General features: G+C 54.7%; 1 protein-coding gene across 2 annotated transcripts in view; it reads left to right on the top strand.

The window, feature by feature from the left end:
- COL9A3 (collagen type IX alpha 3 chain) overlaps positions 1–15,366 on the top strand; it is a 103,238-nt gene that overhangs the window by 22,854 nt on the left and 65,018 nt on the right. For both annotated transcript variants that reach the window (XM_029611944.1, XM_029611943.1), the window contains 5 exons: positions 396–449; positions 1,062–1,097; positions 3,451–3,492; positions 5,403–5,459; positions 11,042–11,095. In XM_029611944.1, the coding sequence (XP_029467804.1) occupies positions 396–449; positions 1,062–1,097; positions 3,451–3,492; positions 5,403–5,459; positions 11,042–11,095 (243 nt within the window). The remainder of the gene's footprint in view (positions 1–395; positions 450–1,061; positions 1,098–3,450; positions 3,493–5,402; positions 5,460–11,041; positions 11,096–15,366) is intronic.

Genomic DNA, 15,366 nt, shown 5'->3' with positions numbered 1-15,366 from the left:
GCCCCGGCTGCCGACTCCGGGTTCAAAATGGTGCCAGCTGGCCTCAGTGCAACAAAACGGTGCCGGCCTCGGAGCCAGCTGGAGCCATTTCTGAGCTGAGAGTCAAGAGAGCAGGAGCGAAGGGGGGAGGGGGAGCCGCTCCTGCTCCTTCGGGGACCTCTGTGGAGGGGTTAAGCGTGCGCTGGGCAGAAGAGGTGGGGCGTTTGCATGTTAGGGGTTTTTTCATTGACTTTCTCAAGTGCATCAATGAAATAAGGAATTTCAGGGCGGGGGAAGAGTCTATTTCTTTTTAAAATGAAAGGTGAATGTTGTGTGTTTGTTTTGTACAACTCCTCGCTCAGAGCTTTTCCACTGTGGCGAGCAGAAACCCTGACCTTCTGTTTTTGTCCTCTCAGGGACCTCCTGGTGCCAGTGGCCTTCCAGGCGGGAACGGCATTCAAGGACCTTCGGTGAGGAGCACTCACTTGTAGCTGTCAGCTGCCATGCAGTGGTTTCTGGAACATTCTTCCACCTCTGTCGTGCGTCACGAATTGTGAGGTGGGAGGTGAAGAGCTCCAGGTCACTGGGGAACTGCACCGATCCTCGTGAGTGCAGCCTCAGTCTCTGAGATGGGGCTGAGGGCGTTTAGCTTTGCTCTGCTGCTTTCCTCTTGCTCCTCTGGGCTTCCGGGCTTCTTTTGGGATACAGCACCATGAGCCTCGCGACTTTGCAGGTGAAGGTCCTCAGCTGGGGGGGGGGGGTCATGCAGCAGCCTCCTTCCAGAGCCCTGTGTCCCCCGTCCCCCCCAGGGGCTGTGAACGCTGCCTCTGCAGCATCCCAGCCTTCAGCTGCCCCAGGGAGCAGAGGAATTGAGCTGGGAAGCAAATCCAGGCCCCTGAGCCTCTGCGCCGGCCTGAAACAAGCAGGGTTTAATGGCCTTCAGCCCATTTATAGCATCGAGCAGTCTCAATGAACAATGCAGCCTCAGAATTATTGTCCCTGCTTCCTCCTTTCCCTACATCTGTTCGTATATGCCTAAGAGAGAACTGGGATATTTTATGGTCTCTCTACTTTTTTTATAGGGACCAGCCGGGCCTCCTGGGCTTCCTGGACCTCCAGTAAGTAAAATGTTTTCCATTGGTGAGTGTGAAGAACACCTGAAGCTGCCATCCCGGTGCAAAGTTTGCAGCCTGATCCTCGTGCTGGGACACAGAAGTGTGCTGATCTTGGCAGGTTCTCGGGGTATCTGCACACACCACGGGGTTGGCGTGCCGCTAGCCTTCCCTGATAAAGAGTCACAGCCTCTGCTGGAGAGAGAGAGACAGATACTAAAATAGCTTCTGGGAAATTCTGCTGCCGTGTGTAGAGTCAGGCGGCGTCTCTTACGTAGCACAACCTACAGGCGCCTGGTCAGAAGAGACGTTTCTCCCAGAAGGGAAGAGGCTTCCCTGGAAACCTTACTCCCAGATTCAGGGAGGGTCCCCTGGAGACTCTCTCTCAGGTTGGAAGAGGCTCCACGGGAGGCTTCCAGTAAACGGTTTTCCCTAGAACTAGCAGAATAATAATAATATTCCTTATGGGTCTTATTCAGGACATTCCAAAGAGTGTTCAGTGGTTTATTTATTAATAGGGAAAAGCTTTTGCTTTGTGTTCTTTTTTTTTTTGTGTGTGTTTTTCGTTTTTGTTTCTACATTTAGAGTCATTTTGGATGGGAAACAAAACCAGAAATGTTGTCTGTGTTTTCCATGGAGTTTTAAATGCCTTTGCATCTCTATTATTTAATTAAATTCTGCTCCATTCAGAGAGACTAGAGGAGGTTCATTTAAAGCAAACAAAGACCCTCCAAGGGAGGGATAGTATGAGTGGAACAACCTACATGATGATGATATTTTTGTAAATGATTGAAATCCCTGCAGGACCCACAGCCTCTCTTCCTCCTCTGCCTCCTGCATTTCCTTTAGAACAGGAGGTGAGAGAAGGCTGAGCTCAGAAACTCGGGCAATGAAAAAGGATCTTATCTCCAGCTCTGGTAATTTTTCAGACAGTTTTGCTGATGCAGGTTGGATGCAGAAAATGTGTGCACATGTTTTGAAGCCTTTTTCAAAGTTGGGAGATGGGAATTCCAGCAGGATGCTGCAATGAGCTGTGAACTGAACATCCGAAATAAATGCAGCTCACGTGCAGCCGATTTTTATCTGATTGTCACCACCTTAGTTATCATCAAGCAGCGGGATCACTTATTTAACAAGTCTGCCTTCTCTGCAGCTTTGCATGAGTTACTTTTCCCGGTGCCGTCCAAGCTAAGGATGCAAGAAATAGAGAATCTAGGAGGCCCAGCCAGGTTTCACGTTTTAAAGCATTCCCCAAAACCTGCAAGTATTTTACAGCCCTATGGCGCATTCTCCCTTTTTATCAGGGTGAGAGAGGCACGGGTAACACAATTTCTTGCAGCTCATTTTGAAGTCATTGAAGGCATTACTCAGAGAGCTAGTGAGCAGGTAGGATATCCCGGTGACGTTCTCCATGTAACTTTATCTGGATATTCGGCGGGACTTGCTCGGGTACGGGTGCCACTGAATATACCTGGAAAACGTTGCGTGCATAACTGTAGCTGGATAACCTTAGGTCAGGCACCAGGCTTATGCCTGCAGATTCAGCGAGACAGCGCCCTGTACCTGCGAGCACTGGATAAAGTGTAGCCTCGTCCCCCCTGCAATGTCTCCAGTGCAGCCATCTCTTTCTCCGGATTCATTTTATGCACACTGTGAGTTTTGAGCATAAAATTAATGGGCTTGGGGGGGAGGGGAATAGTCAAATCTCGGCTGTTGTCCAGCTAACTCCAAAAGTTACCCACAGAAAGCCTTTGACTATCAGTCTCATTCTTGTCTTTTGCTGCCCTCAGTTTTTAAAGAAACTGATTTTGGTGAGTCGATTCAATTTCCCCTTTTTATTTTTGTACTTGTTTTCCACAATTTTATGGACATAAAACCTGCCAGAAGCCTTGAGGGAGCCCTGTATCTTTCTCCAAGAACCTTGCGTGCCTCTCAGTGAGGGACTGGAAAGTGGTGTTATATTTGGGGTAATCGTCACTCGGTTTGGCACGTTGCTCTCTTTGAACAGGTATGAAATTGTGTGTTCATTTTCAAAATGACAATAAAAGTTACATCACTGAAGCGCGCAGGCCCAGGAAAGCATCCTCGATGTCACCCATTTGTGAGGACTACCATCCTGCTTTGAGTGCATGAAATAAGAGCCGTGATATCATCAACCAAGCGCCTGTCTCTTCCGTTAGATGTCAGACTGGTGCTCGGTAAGACCTTGGATATAAGCTGTCGCCCTGCTCCGGTTCGGATATCTCGTCCATATCCATTGTATTTCCTCTTTGTTGTGGCAGTGTGGGAACGTGGAAGTGCTTGCGCGGTCCTATTCTCGTGGTACACTTCAGGTGAAAATAATTTCTTTTCTCACCAGGGCCTACCAGGCGTCCTTCCTGATGGCAGCGGGGATCTCCAGGTATGGCTGACTCGGGCTCACGTCCTGAGAACTCCTCAACCAGCTGTTGCAGTTTGCGCTGGGTGGGAGGTTGGCAGTCCAGCCCTGTCTTCGTGCCGTAATCACAGTGATCACCTCTGCACGATTCCTTGATTTTGTTGTTCCTTGATAGAAGGCTGCGATGTAACCCTCATGAGCATTGCAGCGTTCGGGGTGTGCATGCTCACCCTGTTGACTTTTATATATTTTCCCTTTGTTTTGTTCCTGCATTGTAGTACACGCCAAAGTGCAGAAATGAAGCTAAAATTTATTGCTGCGTGGTTTTGGATCCAAAACGACACAAAACGAAACCACAAATCTCCGTGTGATTTCTCACAGATTATCCCCTAGTCAGCACAAGCAGCTGTGTCAGCCAATCAGAATGTGGCTGTCATCAGTCCACGTACAAGACTCTGCTACACTGCATCTTATCGGTCTGCTGCCGTTTCGTGCAAGCCGTGTGCCTCCAAAACACGCAGCTAAAGCCCCTGAAAACTAATAGCGCTCATCACATGCACATACATGTTATTGAGGCTATTAGTCAGTCACTCGGGATACCAAAAGTAAAATGTGCGGCCCATCCTAGCGATATTAAGTCAGAGGAACCAAAAATGTAAAAAATAAAAAATAAAAAAATGTGCCGGCCCCTCCGGTTAGGAAAACGGATGCTCAATCTTACCGGCGTCCGTTTTTCCTAACCGATGGCTGTCAGCGGGTTCGGAAAACCAACGCTCGTAAAATTCAGCATCGGTTTCCTGAACCCACTGACAGAGCCCTCTCTCCTGGGCCAAGGAGGTGCTAGGGGTGCGTAATCGTCCCTAGCGCCTCCTTTTAGCGCAACCCCTCATTTAAATACAGGATCGCGCGCCCAAGAGGTGGCTGTGTGCGCGACAGGAGAGCGGGCGCTCAACACAAAGCGCCCATTCTAACCAGAGCAGCCGGCACATTTAAAAAATTTTTTTTTTACATTTTTGGTTCCTCTGACTTAATATAAGAACATAAGAACCTGCCATACTGGGTCAGACCGAGGGTCCATCAAGCCCAGCATCCTGTTTCCAACAGTGGCCAATCCAGGCCATAAGAAACTGGCAAGTCCCCAAACACTAAGCCTATTCCATGTCTGGATGGGCCGCACATTTTACTTTTGGTATCCCGAGTGACTGACTAATAGCCTCAATAACATTTATTTGCATGTGATGAGCGCTATTAGTTTTCAGGGGCTTTGGCTGCGTGTTTTGTAGGCGCTAAACCCCTTACAGAATAAGGGGTAGTAGACACCCCTCAAAAACACGCGGCCAAACCTGTGTTAAGCAGTTCGCACGGCCGAGCGCGCTTTATATAATCGGCCTGTTTGTTTTCATACATCAGAAGCAGATGGGCAGGTGCTCCCAGAGCTGCTTCCTGCTCCCCAATTTGAAGGATTTGGAAGGCCCCCCCCCCCCGAGTCAGCTGGCAGGAGATCAGGAAGAGAGGGATGCAGGGGCAGGAGATGCCACGGGTCGTATCAGCAGGAGCAGTGAGAGCCCTCGGACCTGGGGCGTGGAGGGTAACTGCAGAGCTGTGGCTCTGGTGGGGGAGAAACCGCGAGGTCCCTCATGAATGACGTCAGCCACCCAGCGCACCCCAAAAGAAAACCGTTAAGAGCTGTGGAGGAGACGGCATTCTCCGTGCTCTGCGGTGCTCGCCATGGGTCAGCCCCAGAGGCCGGAGCTGACGTTTGCTCACCGCCTGCTTTACCTTTTACCCTTGGCCTCACGCACTGCACGCGGCTTTCTAATGACGAGCTGGAAAGGCGGATTTGGTGCGGTCTCAGATGCTAGAAAGGGAGCAAGAACAAAAGGTCACGCTGGTAGATAAAATGTTTTGTGTGTGCATCTGTCTCTCTTACACAGTGTCCAGCCATCTGTCCTCCGGGCCCCCCAGGACTCCCTGGAATGCCAGGTTTTAAGGTAAGGAAGGTCTTGAGTTATTGAAGAACCGGGATTCGAGAAATTGCCCTAATGCCGTAACAATTTGGTCATTGTGATTAGAACAAACAAATCACTAAACCGTGCACTTACAGGTGAGAGATGAGTTCTGGAAGGCTTTATGAATCGTGGCGCTTTGGTGCTGTTTGTCATCAGTGCCTTAGCAGTGCACCCTCCTGATTCTTATTGATTGTGACTACAAAATAAGTAGTTGAGTGGCTGAAGACAAACATTTTAAGTAAGACATGAAAAGCATCGTTTTCAAACCGTGCACACAGGGGTAAAGTCTGGGTGCCCACAGAGATTTTACGGAGTATTCTCAAAGCAAACTTGTGTGAGTGTTTGCCGCGAGGGCTATCGTGCACGGCACGTGGGGAGTCAGGGCTGCGCCTTTCGGAGGTTGATGTATGCACCCGCTGCCTCCCTGGAGGGGAGGGCTCATCCTGGGAGGATTTCGGGGCGATTTTGCTGCGCGGCGCGGAACAGCGCCCACGATCGCGTGCAGCTTCGTCGCGCAGGAACGACTGCCATTTTGTCCGTTTCCTGCCTGCTGGGGGAGAGGATTCGCTGCTTTCTCCTCCCAGCTTGAGTCCCGTCCGGCCGCGCGATCCAGGACCCGCCCCCTCATTGAACTCTGCCCTCCCTCCTCCCCAATCGGAGCCCTTAAAGGAACAGGCAACATTTTCTTCTAAATTTATTTTACTGATGCATAAAACTTTTTTGGAGGTGGAAGTGCATCAGCAGGATGAAGAACCTCCTCCCAAGACGTGCCACGACCCTGAATGCCCCTTCGGTCCCTGATGTGACTCCGGAACCTGCTCCTTTGGGATCTTTCCTGGATCCTCTACGCCAAAATTTAGACGGGGGTGTCGATGAGTCCACCCCAGTAGAGGGGGACGACCCCCGGGTTTCTCGCTTATTTCGGCGGGAGGAGTTGGATCCTTTGATCCCCCATGTTCTGGAGGAGCTGGAAGTTGAAGCACCAATCCCCAGCTCGGAGCCAGTTAAGGGGAAGCCAGTACTCTCTGGGCTGCGTGCCCTTCCCCAAACTTTCCCCTTCCACCCAATGCTTAAGCAGCTGGTCACTCGGGAATGGGAAACTCCGGACGCGACCCTGTGGGTGGGACGGGCGATGGACAAGCTCTATCCGTTGCCTGAGGAGGCCTTGGATATCCTCAGGATCCCCAAGGTGGACGCGTCAGTTACCGTGATCACTAAGCGGATGACCTTTTCTGTCACTGGAGCGACGGCGCTTAAAGACTTGCAGGATAGACAACTAGAGGTCCTCTTCAAGCGCATCTTCGAGGTGTCAGCGCTGTGTGTTCAGGCGGCGGTCTGCAGTAGCCTCATGCAGCAAGCGACCCTCGGGTGGGTCCAGCAGATGCTCACCTTACAGGAATTACCACCGGAGGAAGCAGATCAGGCGAATAGGAAGGAGTCCACGGTGGCTTACACGGCAGATGCATTATGTGATCTGTTACTTGCTTCTTCGTGCAACATGGCCACTGCAGTCTCGGCTAGGCGACTTCTTTGGCTCCGGAACTGGTCCGCGGACGTTTCTTCCAAAACTCAGTTGGGCAATCTTCCTTTTAAGGAAAAATTGTTGTTCGTTGAGGAGCTGGACATCCTTATTAAGTCTCTTGGGGAGAACAAGGTGTATAAGTTGCTGGAAGACAAGCCCAAGTCTTCCAGGCCCTTTGGGGCGGCGCGTTATGGTTTTCGGGGACAACGTAGAAATTCTGCAGGCTCAACCACCCGCCTTTCCCGTCTGACAACAGACTCAGAGATCTCAGTCTTGACCTACTTCCTTTCGTGATCGAAGGCCATTTCGGGATGGGGGCTATCAAGGAGCCGCCAGAGTTAAGCCGTCCCAATGAAGGTGTTCCAACCCTCTCCCCGGTTCCAGTGGTGGGCGGCCGCCTCTCCCTGTTTCTTGAGGAGTGGGTCAAGATCACATCGGACCAGTGGGTCCTCATTATCATCACAAACGGTTATGAGTTGGATTTTGCCCGCCCATTAAAGGATCTCTTTCTGATTTCTCCCACCGGGTCTCGGACCAAGCAAGAAGTAGTCTGGCAAACCCTGAGTCGGTTGAAATCCCTGGGGCCATTGTTCCAGTTCCTCCAGAGGAGCGCAGGTCCGGCAGGTACTCCATCTATTTTGTAGTCCCGAAGAAAGAGGGGTCCTTCCGTCCGATATTGGATCTCAAGACAGTCAACCGAGCTCTTTGGGTTCCCCGCTTTCGCATGGAGACTCTCCGCTCGGTCATTGCGGCCGTCCACTCGGGAGAATATTTGGCCTCTTTGGACCTGACCGAGGCGTATCTTCACATCGGAATCTGCGAGCGCCATCAGCGGTTTCTCCGGTTCATGGTCCTGGGGGAGTATTATCAGTTCCAAACAGCGCCTCGGGTCTTCACCAAGGTGATGGTGGTAGTAGCAGCAACCCTATGGCGGGAGGGGATCTTGGTTCACCCCTACCTAGACGATTGGCTCATCCGGGCCAAGTCGGAGAGCCTCTGTCAGGTGGCAGTGAGCAAGGTTCTACTCCAGCTCCAGTCTCTTGGTTGGGTGGTCAACTTTGCCAAGAGCCAGTTGGTACCATCTCAGGTCCTCAACTTCTTGGGCGCACGCTTCAATACCTCGTTCGGCAAAGTCTTCCTCATTCAGGAGAGGATGCTCAAGTTAGAGGCGGAAATCTGTCAGCTCCTGTCCTTACCCCTTCCCATAGTATGGGATTATTTGCAGGTACTTGGTTCCATGGCGCGTGTTGCTTTCTCGTTAGGATCCAAAATCAGAGGAGTTCCACCTGCCGTTGCCCTTGATGGAACCAGCCAGGTCCAGTCTCGGTTGGTGGTTGATTCCAGCCCACTTGTTACAGGGGATGGACCTGGAAGAACCGCAGTGGGTAATAGTCACGACGGATGCCAGCCTCATTGGTCAGGGGGTAGTTTGCCAGTCACAATCCACTCAGGGTTGTTGGACAAGTTATCAGGCGATGTGGTCAATAAATCGATTGGAGACCAGGGCGGTGCTCCTGGCGTTGCACGTCTTTCTCCCTCTGGTAGCTCAGCGTTCGGTTCGAGTCTTGTCAGACAATGCGACGACAGTGGCCTACATCAACCGCCAGGGGGGAACCAGAAGCCGACTGGTGGCCTGGGAGGCCGAGTGGCTCATGGTGTGGGCGGAGCACCATCTGATCCGGCTGGCGGCCTCGCATATAGCCGGGGTGGACAATGTGCAGGCAGATTTTCTCAGCCGCCAGCATCTGGATCCCGGTGAGTGGGAATTGTCCGACGCAGCCTTCCAACTTCTCACTCGTCGCTGGGGGGTCCCACACCTCGATCTGATGGCGACTCGGACAAATGCAAAGGCGCCTCGGTTCTTCAGTCGTCGGAGAGATCATGGGTCGGAAGGAGTGGATGCCCTTGTCCTTCCGTGGCCTCGCAACGTTCTGCTGTACGTGTTTCCGCCTTGGCCACTAGTGGCCAAGATCTTGTGTCAGATAGAAAACCACGTGGGGTCTGTCATCCTTGTAGCTCCAGAGTGGCCCCGAAGTCCGTGGTTTGCGGATCTGATCACCTTGGTGATCGACGGTCTGGTGCGTCTCAACCATCTTCTGAATCTACTTCGACAAGGTCCAGTATTTTTCGATCGGGTGGATCGCTTTTGTCTAGCGGCCTGGCTTATGAGAGGAGGCAATTGAGGAAGAGGATATTCGGATTCTGTTATTTCTACCCTTTTGCAAGCATGGAAATCGTCCACGTCGTTGGCCTATATTCGTGTTTGGAGAGTTTTCGACTCTTGGTGCCCCAGGTTGAAATTGCCCCCGCGTCTGGCTTCGGTGGCGCAAATTCTCTCCTTTTCGCAGGAGGGTCTGAAGAAAGGTCTGGCTTGCAGTTCTCTCCAGGTGCAGGTTTTGCTGGCAGCTCATCCAGATGTGTCCCGTTTTTTAAAGGTGGCCAAGCATTTGTGTCCTCCAGTACGACAGGTTTGTCCTGCATGGAGCTTGAATTTAGTTCTCCAGGGCTTATGTGGGCTTCCATTTGAGCCCCTCAGGTGGGCCACGTTGAAGGACTTGACTCTCAAGACTGTTTTCTTGGTAGCCATTACCTCAGTGCGGCGGATTTCCGAACTTCAAGCTTTGTCGTGTCGGAATCCGTATCTCCGTATTTCGGATTCAGGAGTTTCACTATGGACTGTCCCCTCTTTTCTGCCCAAAGTGGTATCGGGGTTTCATGTGAATCAGACGGTAGAGTTACCGGCTTTTCCGAATTTGGATCCTGCTTCTTCGGTGGATAGGGATCTGCATAAGTTAGATATGCGGCGGGTTCTCCTTCACTATCTAGAGGTGACCAATGCCTTCCGGTTATCGGATCATTTGTTTGTCTTCTGGAGTGGCCCTAGTAGGGGTCACAAGGCATCCAAAACTTCGGTGGCTAGGTAGTTGAAAGAGGCCATTTCCCCGACTTATCTTTGCACTGGCCGCGCAATTCCTGAAGGCTTGAAAGCGAATTCTACCAGATCTCAAGTGGCTTCTTGGGCGGAGAGCCAGTCGGTCTCGCCACAGGAAATTTGTAGAGTAGCTACTTGGAAATCGTTGCATACTTTTGCGAAGCATTACCATGTGGATGTCCTTGATCCGGATGTTGACTGCTTTGGCAGCAGTGTTCTTCGCGTGGGACTCTCCAGATCCCACCCCAATTAGGGCAGCTTGGGTACATCCCAGTGGTCTAGACTGATCCTGGTACCTACAGGGAAAGGAAAATTGGTTCTTACCTGCTAATTTTCGTTCCTGTAGTACCAAGGATTAGTCCAGACACCTGCCCTTGGTTTTTGGAGAGTCCGTTTTCCGTATGTTTTCTTTTTTTCCCTCGGCAGAATTCTTTACAGGAATTGGAAGGAATCTTCCTTATTCATAGGTTATGCGACAGTACTGTTTGTTTATTTCACCGTGCGTATTGTTGTAGCCACTGGTTGTTATGTTTAGGGATTTTTATCCTTTCATTGGTTATTCTGCTGATATCGTATATACTGAAGGATCGCAGGTGGCACACCAGGTTAAGAGGGGTGCCTTTTCAGTTTTTTCTCTGACTCCATCTGCTGGAAGGGAGACACAATCCAGCGGTCTGGACTGATCCTTAGTACTACAGGAACGAAAATTAGCAGGTAAGAACCAATTTTCCTTTCAAATCCTAATTTCTTAAAAATACAAAAATGTGAACATTTGAGTTTACCAAGTTGCTGCACTGGGTTAAGATCTACTGGGAGGGGGTCACAAAATGTAACTTTCTGCATCTTTCTGAGCCAGATGAGGACCAAAAAAATCTTTAAAAATGTTTGAAGTTGATGGTTTCATATTTTTCACGCTCGGGAGCCATTGAAGTGATTTTCCTGGGGGGGAGTTGGAGGTCAGGAGAACTCCTCGTCCAGCACAGGAAAGTGGAGATTTTATAGAGAAGAGCTGCTAGATCCGGAGCTATCAGTCACCAGGGCTGTCCACGGTGGGCTAAAGGAGCAGGACGTAGCGGTACTCTTAACTCGTAATGAATCTCCTGTTTTTAGGGTCATCTGGGTTACAAGGGAGAAGCAGGAGAAGAAGGGAAGACTGGACAGAAGGTAAGGGTTTTACTTTTCCATCTTGCACAATGTGAATGCAGAAGATGCATTTCTGGAGCGACTGCGGCCTCCCACAGCCACTGCAAGGCCTTTTCACGTTGCCTTCTTCTCCATCTCGTTCTGGGACTGGCTCCAGGCTGACTGGGGCTAATGCCTCGCGTCCGCAGTCCTGGAAGGGGCAGAGCAGAGCACGTCTATGGTGTAAGCTAGGGTGCAGGCTCCTGATGACTTGTCCAGAGGGTCACTGTAGGGCATGGCTCGGGCAGGCGAGAGGGAGACACCCGCCGCTGTATGCAGTGCAATCTGCGTCCTGAACTTCCGTTACACGCTGGGAACAAATCAGGGGTCCCAGATCTGGTGCCTCTGCTTTGCCCCATCCCCAGCTCTGGCTCCTGTCCAATCTCAGCTGCGTCTTCTATCCCGACGCACAGACACTAATGTCCTCGTGTAACCTCCTTACAGTGTATTGGAAATGGATTCAGACCATTATAAGATGGAGGAGGAAAGCTCATTTTGCATTTTAAAAGGGATTTCCACCTGGCTGGGTCTGAGAGTTTTGTACCCGCAGCTCCCAGACTCTCCCCTCCTCCCAGCTCTGCCTGTGGTGAGAGCACATCCCCCGCGGCTCCCAGACTCTCCCCTCCTCCCAGCTCTGCCTGTGGTGAGAGCACATCACCCGCGGCTCCCGGACTCTCCCCTCCTCCCAGCTCTGCCTGTGGTGAGAGCACATCCCCCGCGGCTCCCAGACTCTCCCCCTCCTCCCAGCTCTGCCTGTGGTGAGAGCACATCACCCGCAGCTCCCAGACTCTCCCCTCCTCCCAGCTCTGCCTGTGGTGAGAGCACATCACCCGCGGCTCCCGGACTCTCCCCTCCTCCCAGCTCTGCCTGTGGTGAGAGCACATCACCCGCGGCTCCCGGACTCTCCCCTCCTCCCAGCTCTGCCTGTGGTGAGAGCACATCCCCCGCGGCTCCCGGACTCTCCCCTCCTCCCAGCTCTGCCTGTGGTGAGAGCACATCCCCCGCGGCTCCCGGACTCTCCCCTCCTCCCAGCTCTGCCTGTGGTGAGAGCACATCCCCCGCGGCTCCCAGACTCTCCCCTCCTCCCAGCTCTGCCTGTGGTGAGAGCACATCACCCGCGGCTCCCAGACTCTCCCCTCCTCCCAGCTCTGCCTGTGGTGAGAGCACATCCCCCGCGGCTCCCAGACTCTCCCCTCCTCCCAGCTCTGCCTGTGGTGAGAGCACATCCCCCGCGGCTCCCAGACTCTCCCCTCCTCCCAGCTCTGCCTGTGGTGAGAGCACATCCCCCGCGACTCCCAGACTCTCCCCTCCTCCCAGCTCTGCCTGTGGTGAGAGCACATCACCCGCGGCTCCCAGACTCTCCCCTCCTCCCAGCTCTGCCTGTGGTGAGAGCACATCACCCGCGGCTCCCAGACTCTCCCCCTCCTCCCAGCTCTGCCTGTGGTGAGAGCACATCACCCGCGGCTCCCAGACTCTCCCCTCCTCCCAGCTCTGCCTGTGGTGAGAGCACATCCCCCGCGGCTCCCGGACTCTCCCCTCCTCCCAGCTCTGCCTGTGGTGAGAGCACATCACCCGCGGCTCCCGGACTCTCCCCTCCTCCCAGCTCTGCCTGTGGTGAGAGCACATCCCCCGCGGCTCCCAGACTCTCCCCCTCCTCCCAGCTCTGCCTGTGGTGAGAGCACATCCCCCGCGGCTCCCAGACTCTCCCCTCCTCCCAGCTCTGCCTGTGGTGAGAGCACATCCCCCGCGGCTCCCAGACTCTCCCCTCCTCCCAGCTCTGCCTGTGGTGAGAGCACATCCCCCGCGGCTCCCAGACTCTCCCCCTCCTCCCAGCTCTGCCTGTGGTGAGAGCACATCCCCCGCGGCTCCCAGACTCTCCCCCTCCTCCCAGCTCTGCCTGTGGTGAGAGCACATCCCCCGCGGCTCCCAGCCTCTCCCCTCCTCCCAGCTCTGCCTGTGGTGAGAGCACATCCCCCGCGGCTCCCGGACTCTCCCCTCCTCCCAGCTCTGCCTGTGGTGAGAGCACATCCCCCGCGGCTCCCGGACTCTCCCCTCCTCCCAGCTCTGCCTGTGGTGAGAGCACATCCCCCGCGGCTCCCAGACTCTCCCCTCCTCCCAGCTCTGCCTGTGGTGAGAGCACATCCCCCGCGACTCCCGGACTCTCCCCTCCTCCCAGCTCTGCCTGTGGTGAGAGCACATCACCCGCGGCTCCCGGACTCTCCCCTCCTCCCAGCTCTGCCTGTGGTGAGAGCACATCACCCGCGGCTCCCGGACTCTCCCCTCCTCCCAGCTCTGCCTGTGGTGAGAGCACATCCCCCGCGGCTCCCAGACTCTCCCCCTCCTCCCAGCTCTGCCTGTGGTGAGAGCACATCCCCCGCGGCTCCCAGACTCTCCCCCTCCTCCCAGCTCTGCCTGTGGTGAGAGCACATCCCCCGCGGCTCCCAGACTCTCCCCCTCCTCCCAGCTCTGCCTGTGGTGAGAGCACATCCCCCGCGGCTCCCGGACTCTCCCCTCCTCCCAGCTCTGCCTGTGGTGAGAGCACATCCCCCGCGGTTCCCAGACTCTCCCCCTCCTCCCAGCTCTGCCTGTGGTGAGAGCACATCACCCGCGGCTCCCAGACTCTCCCCTCCTCCCCTCCTCCCAGCTCTGCCTGTGGTGAGAGCACATCCCCCGCGGCTCCCAGACTCTCCCCCTCCTCCCAGCTCTGCCTGTGGTGAGAGCACATCACCCGCGGCTCCCAGACTCTCCCCCTCCTCCCAGCTCTGCCTGTGGTGAGAGCACATCACCCGCGGCTCCCAGACTCTCCCCCTCCTCCCAGCTCTGCCTGTGGTGAGAGCACATCACCCGCGGCTCCCGGACTCTCCCCTCCTCCCAGCTCTGCCTGTGGTGAGAGCACATCCCCCGCGGCTCCCAGACTCTCCCCCTCCTCCCAGCTCTGCCTGTGGTGAGAGCACATCACCCGCGGCTCCCAGACTCTCCCCTCCTCCCAGCTCTGCCTGTGGTGAGAGCACATCCCCCGCGGCTCCCAGACTCTCCCCCTCCTCCCAGCTCTGCCTGTGGTGAGAGCACATCACCCGCGGCTCCCAGACTCTCCCCTCCTCCCCTCCTCCCAGCTCTGCCTGTGGTGAGAGCACATCCCCCGCGGCTCCCGGACTCTCCCCTCCTCCCAGCTCTGCCTGTGGTGAGAGCACATCCCCCGCGGCTCCCAGACTCTCCCCCTCCTCCCAGCTCTGCCTGTGGTGAGAGCACATCACCCGCGGCTCCCAGACTCTCCCCTCCTCCCCTCCTCCCAGCTCTGCCTGTGGTGAGAGCACATCCCCCGCGGCTCCCAGACTCTCCCCCTCCTCCCAGCTCTGCCTGTGGTGAGAGCACATCCCCCGCGGCTCCCAGACTCTCCCCCTCCTCCCAGCTCTGCCTGTGGTGAGAGCACATCCCCCGCGGCTCCCGGACTCTCCCCTCCTCCCAGCTCTGCCTGTGGTGAGAGCACATCCCCCGCGGCTCCCAGACTCTCCCCTCCTCCCAGCTCTGCCTGTGGTGAGAGCACATCACCCGCAGCTACTTTACTGCAGGGACCTCTGCATGCTGCTATCATTCCTCTCGCCGCAGGAGTTAATGAGGTCCTCGGCGCGGTTATGACAGGTGCGCAGGTCGGGCGCTGGTTGCCATGGCTGCAGCTCCTGGCGCTGCTCTCTGCTGGTTTGTTGCTGAGTGCTTTTGGTGGGAGGGGGAATGCTGGGAACAGTGGGAACAGTGGGCGATTCCCCTCCCCTCACCATCAGAGTTAGGAGGAAGAAAATGCTTGGAACTTATTTTTGATAGCAGACAAGAATGCAATAATCATTCTTGCTGTTCCATGGAGACCAGGGGCGGATTCCCGCTGACGACCGGCCCGGGGATTCGCCGCCCAGGAGATACCACGTGGTCCGCCGAGCACGGCTCTGTCACGGCCTCGCTCGGCAGACCACGTGACTAGAGCGACCGGCCCACCGGGGGATCCCCCGATAGGCCAATCCGCCCCTTATGGAGACGCATGTTGCAGTCGGTCAAATCTCGCATTTCAGGGTCTCTGCGCCATTAGTGTCTGGGTATTAACACTGTCTCCATGTAGAGAGCTGTGGCTGTGTATTTCTATGCGACTTAATAAGGATTTTCTCCCACCCTGTGCCCGAGCAGCTTGTTAAGTGGTTCCCAGCATGGGATGCCCTTGATGCACTAGTACTAGGGTATGAAGACTCTGCTGTCCTTTCACCTCC

The sequence above is a fragment of the Rhinatrema bivittatum genome, chromosome 8 (assembly GCF_901001135.1).
Source record: "Rhinatrema bivittatum chromosome 8, aRhiBiv1.1, whole genome shotgun sequence".
NCBI lineage: Eukaryota > Metazoa > Chordata > Amphibia > Gymnophiona > Rhinatrematidae > Rhinatrema > Rhinatrema bivittatum.
This window is presented reverse-complemented; position numbering and strand designations above follow the sequence as displayed.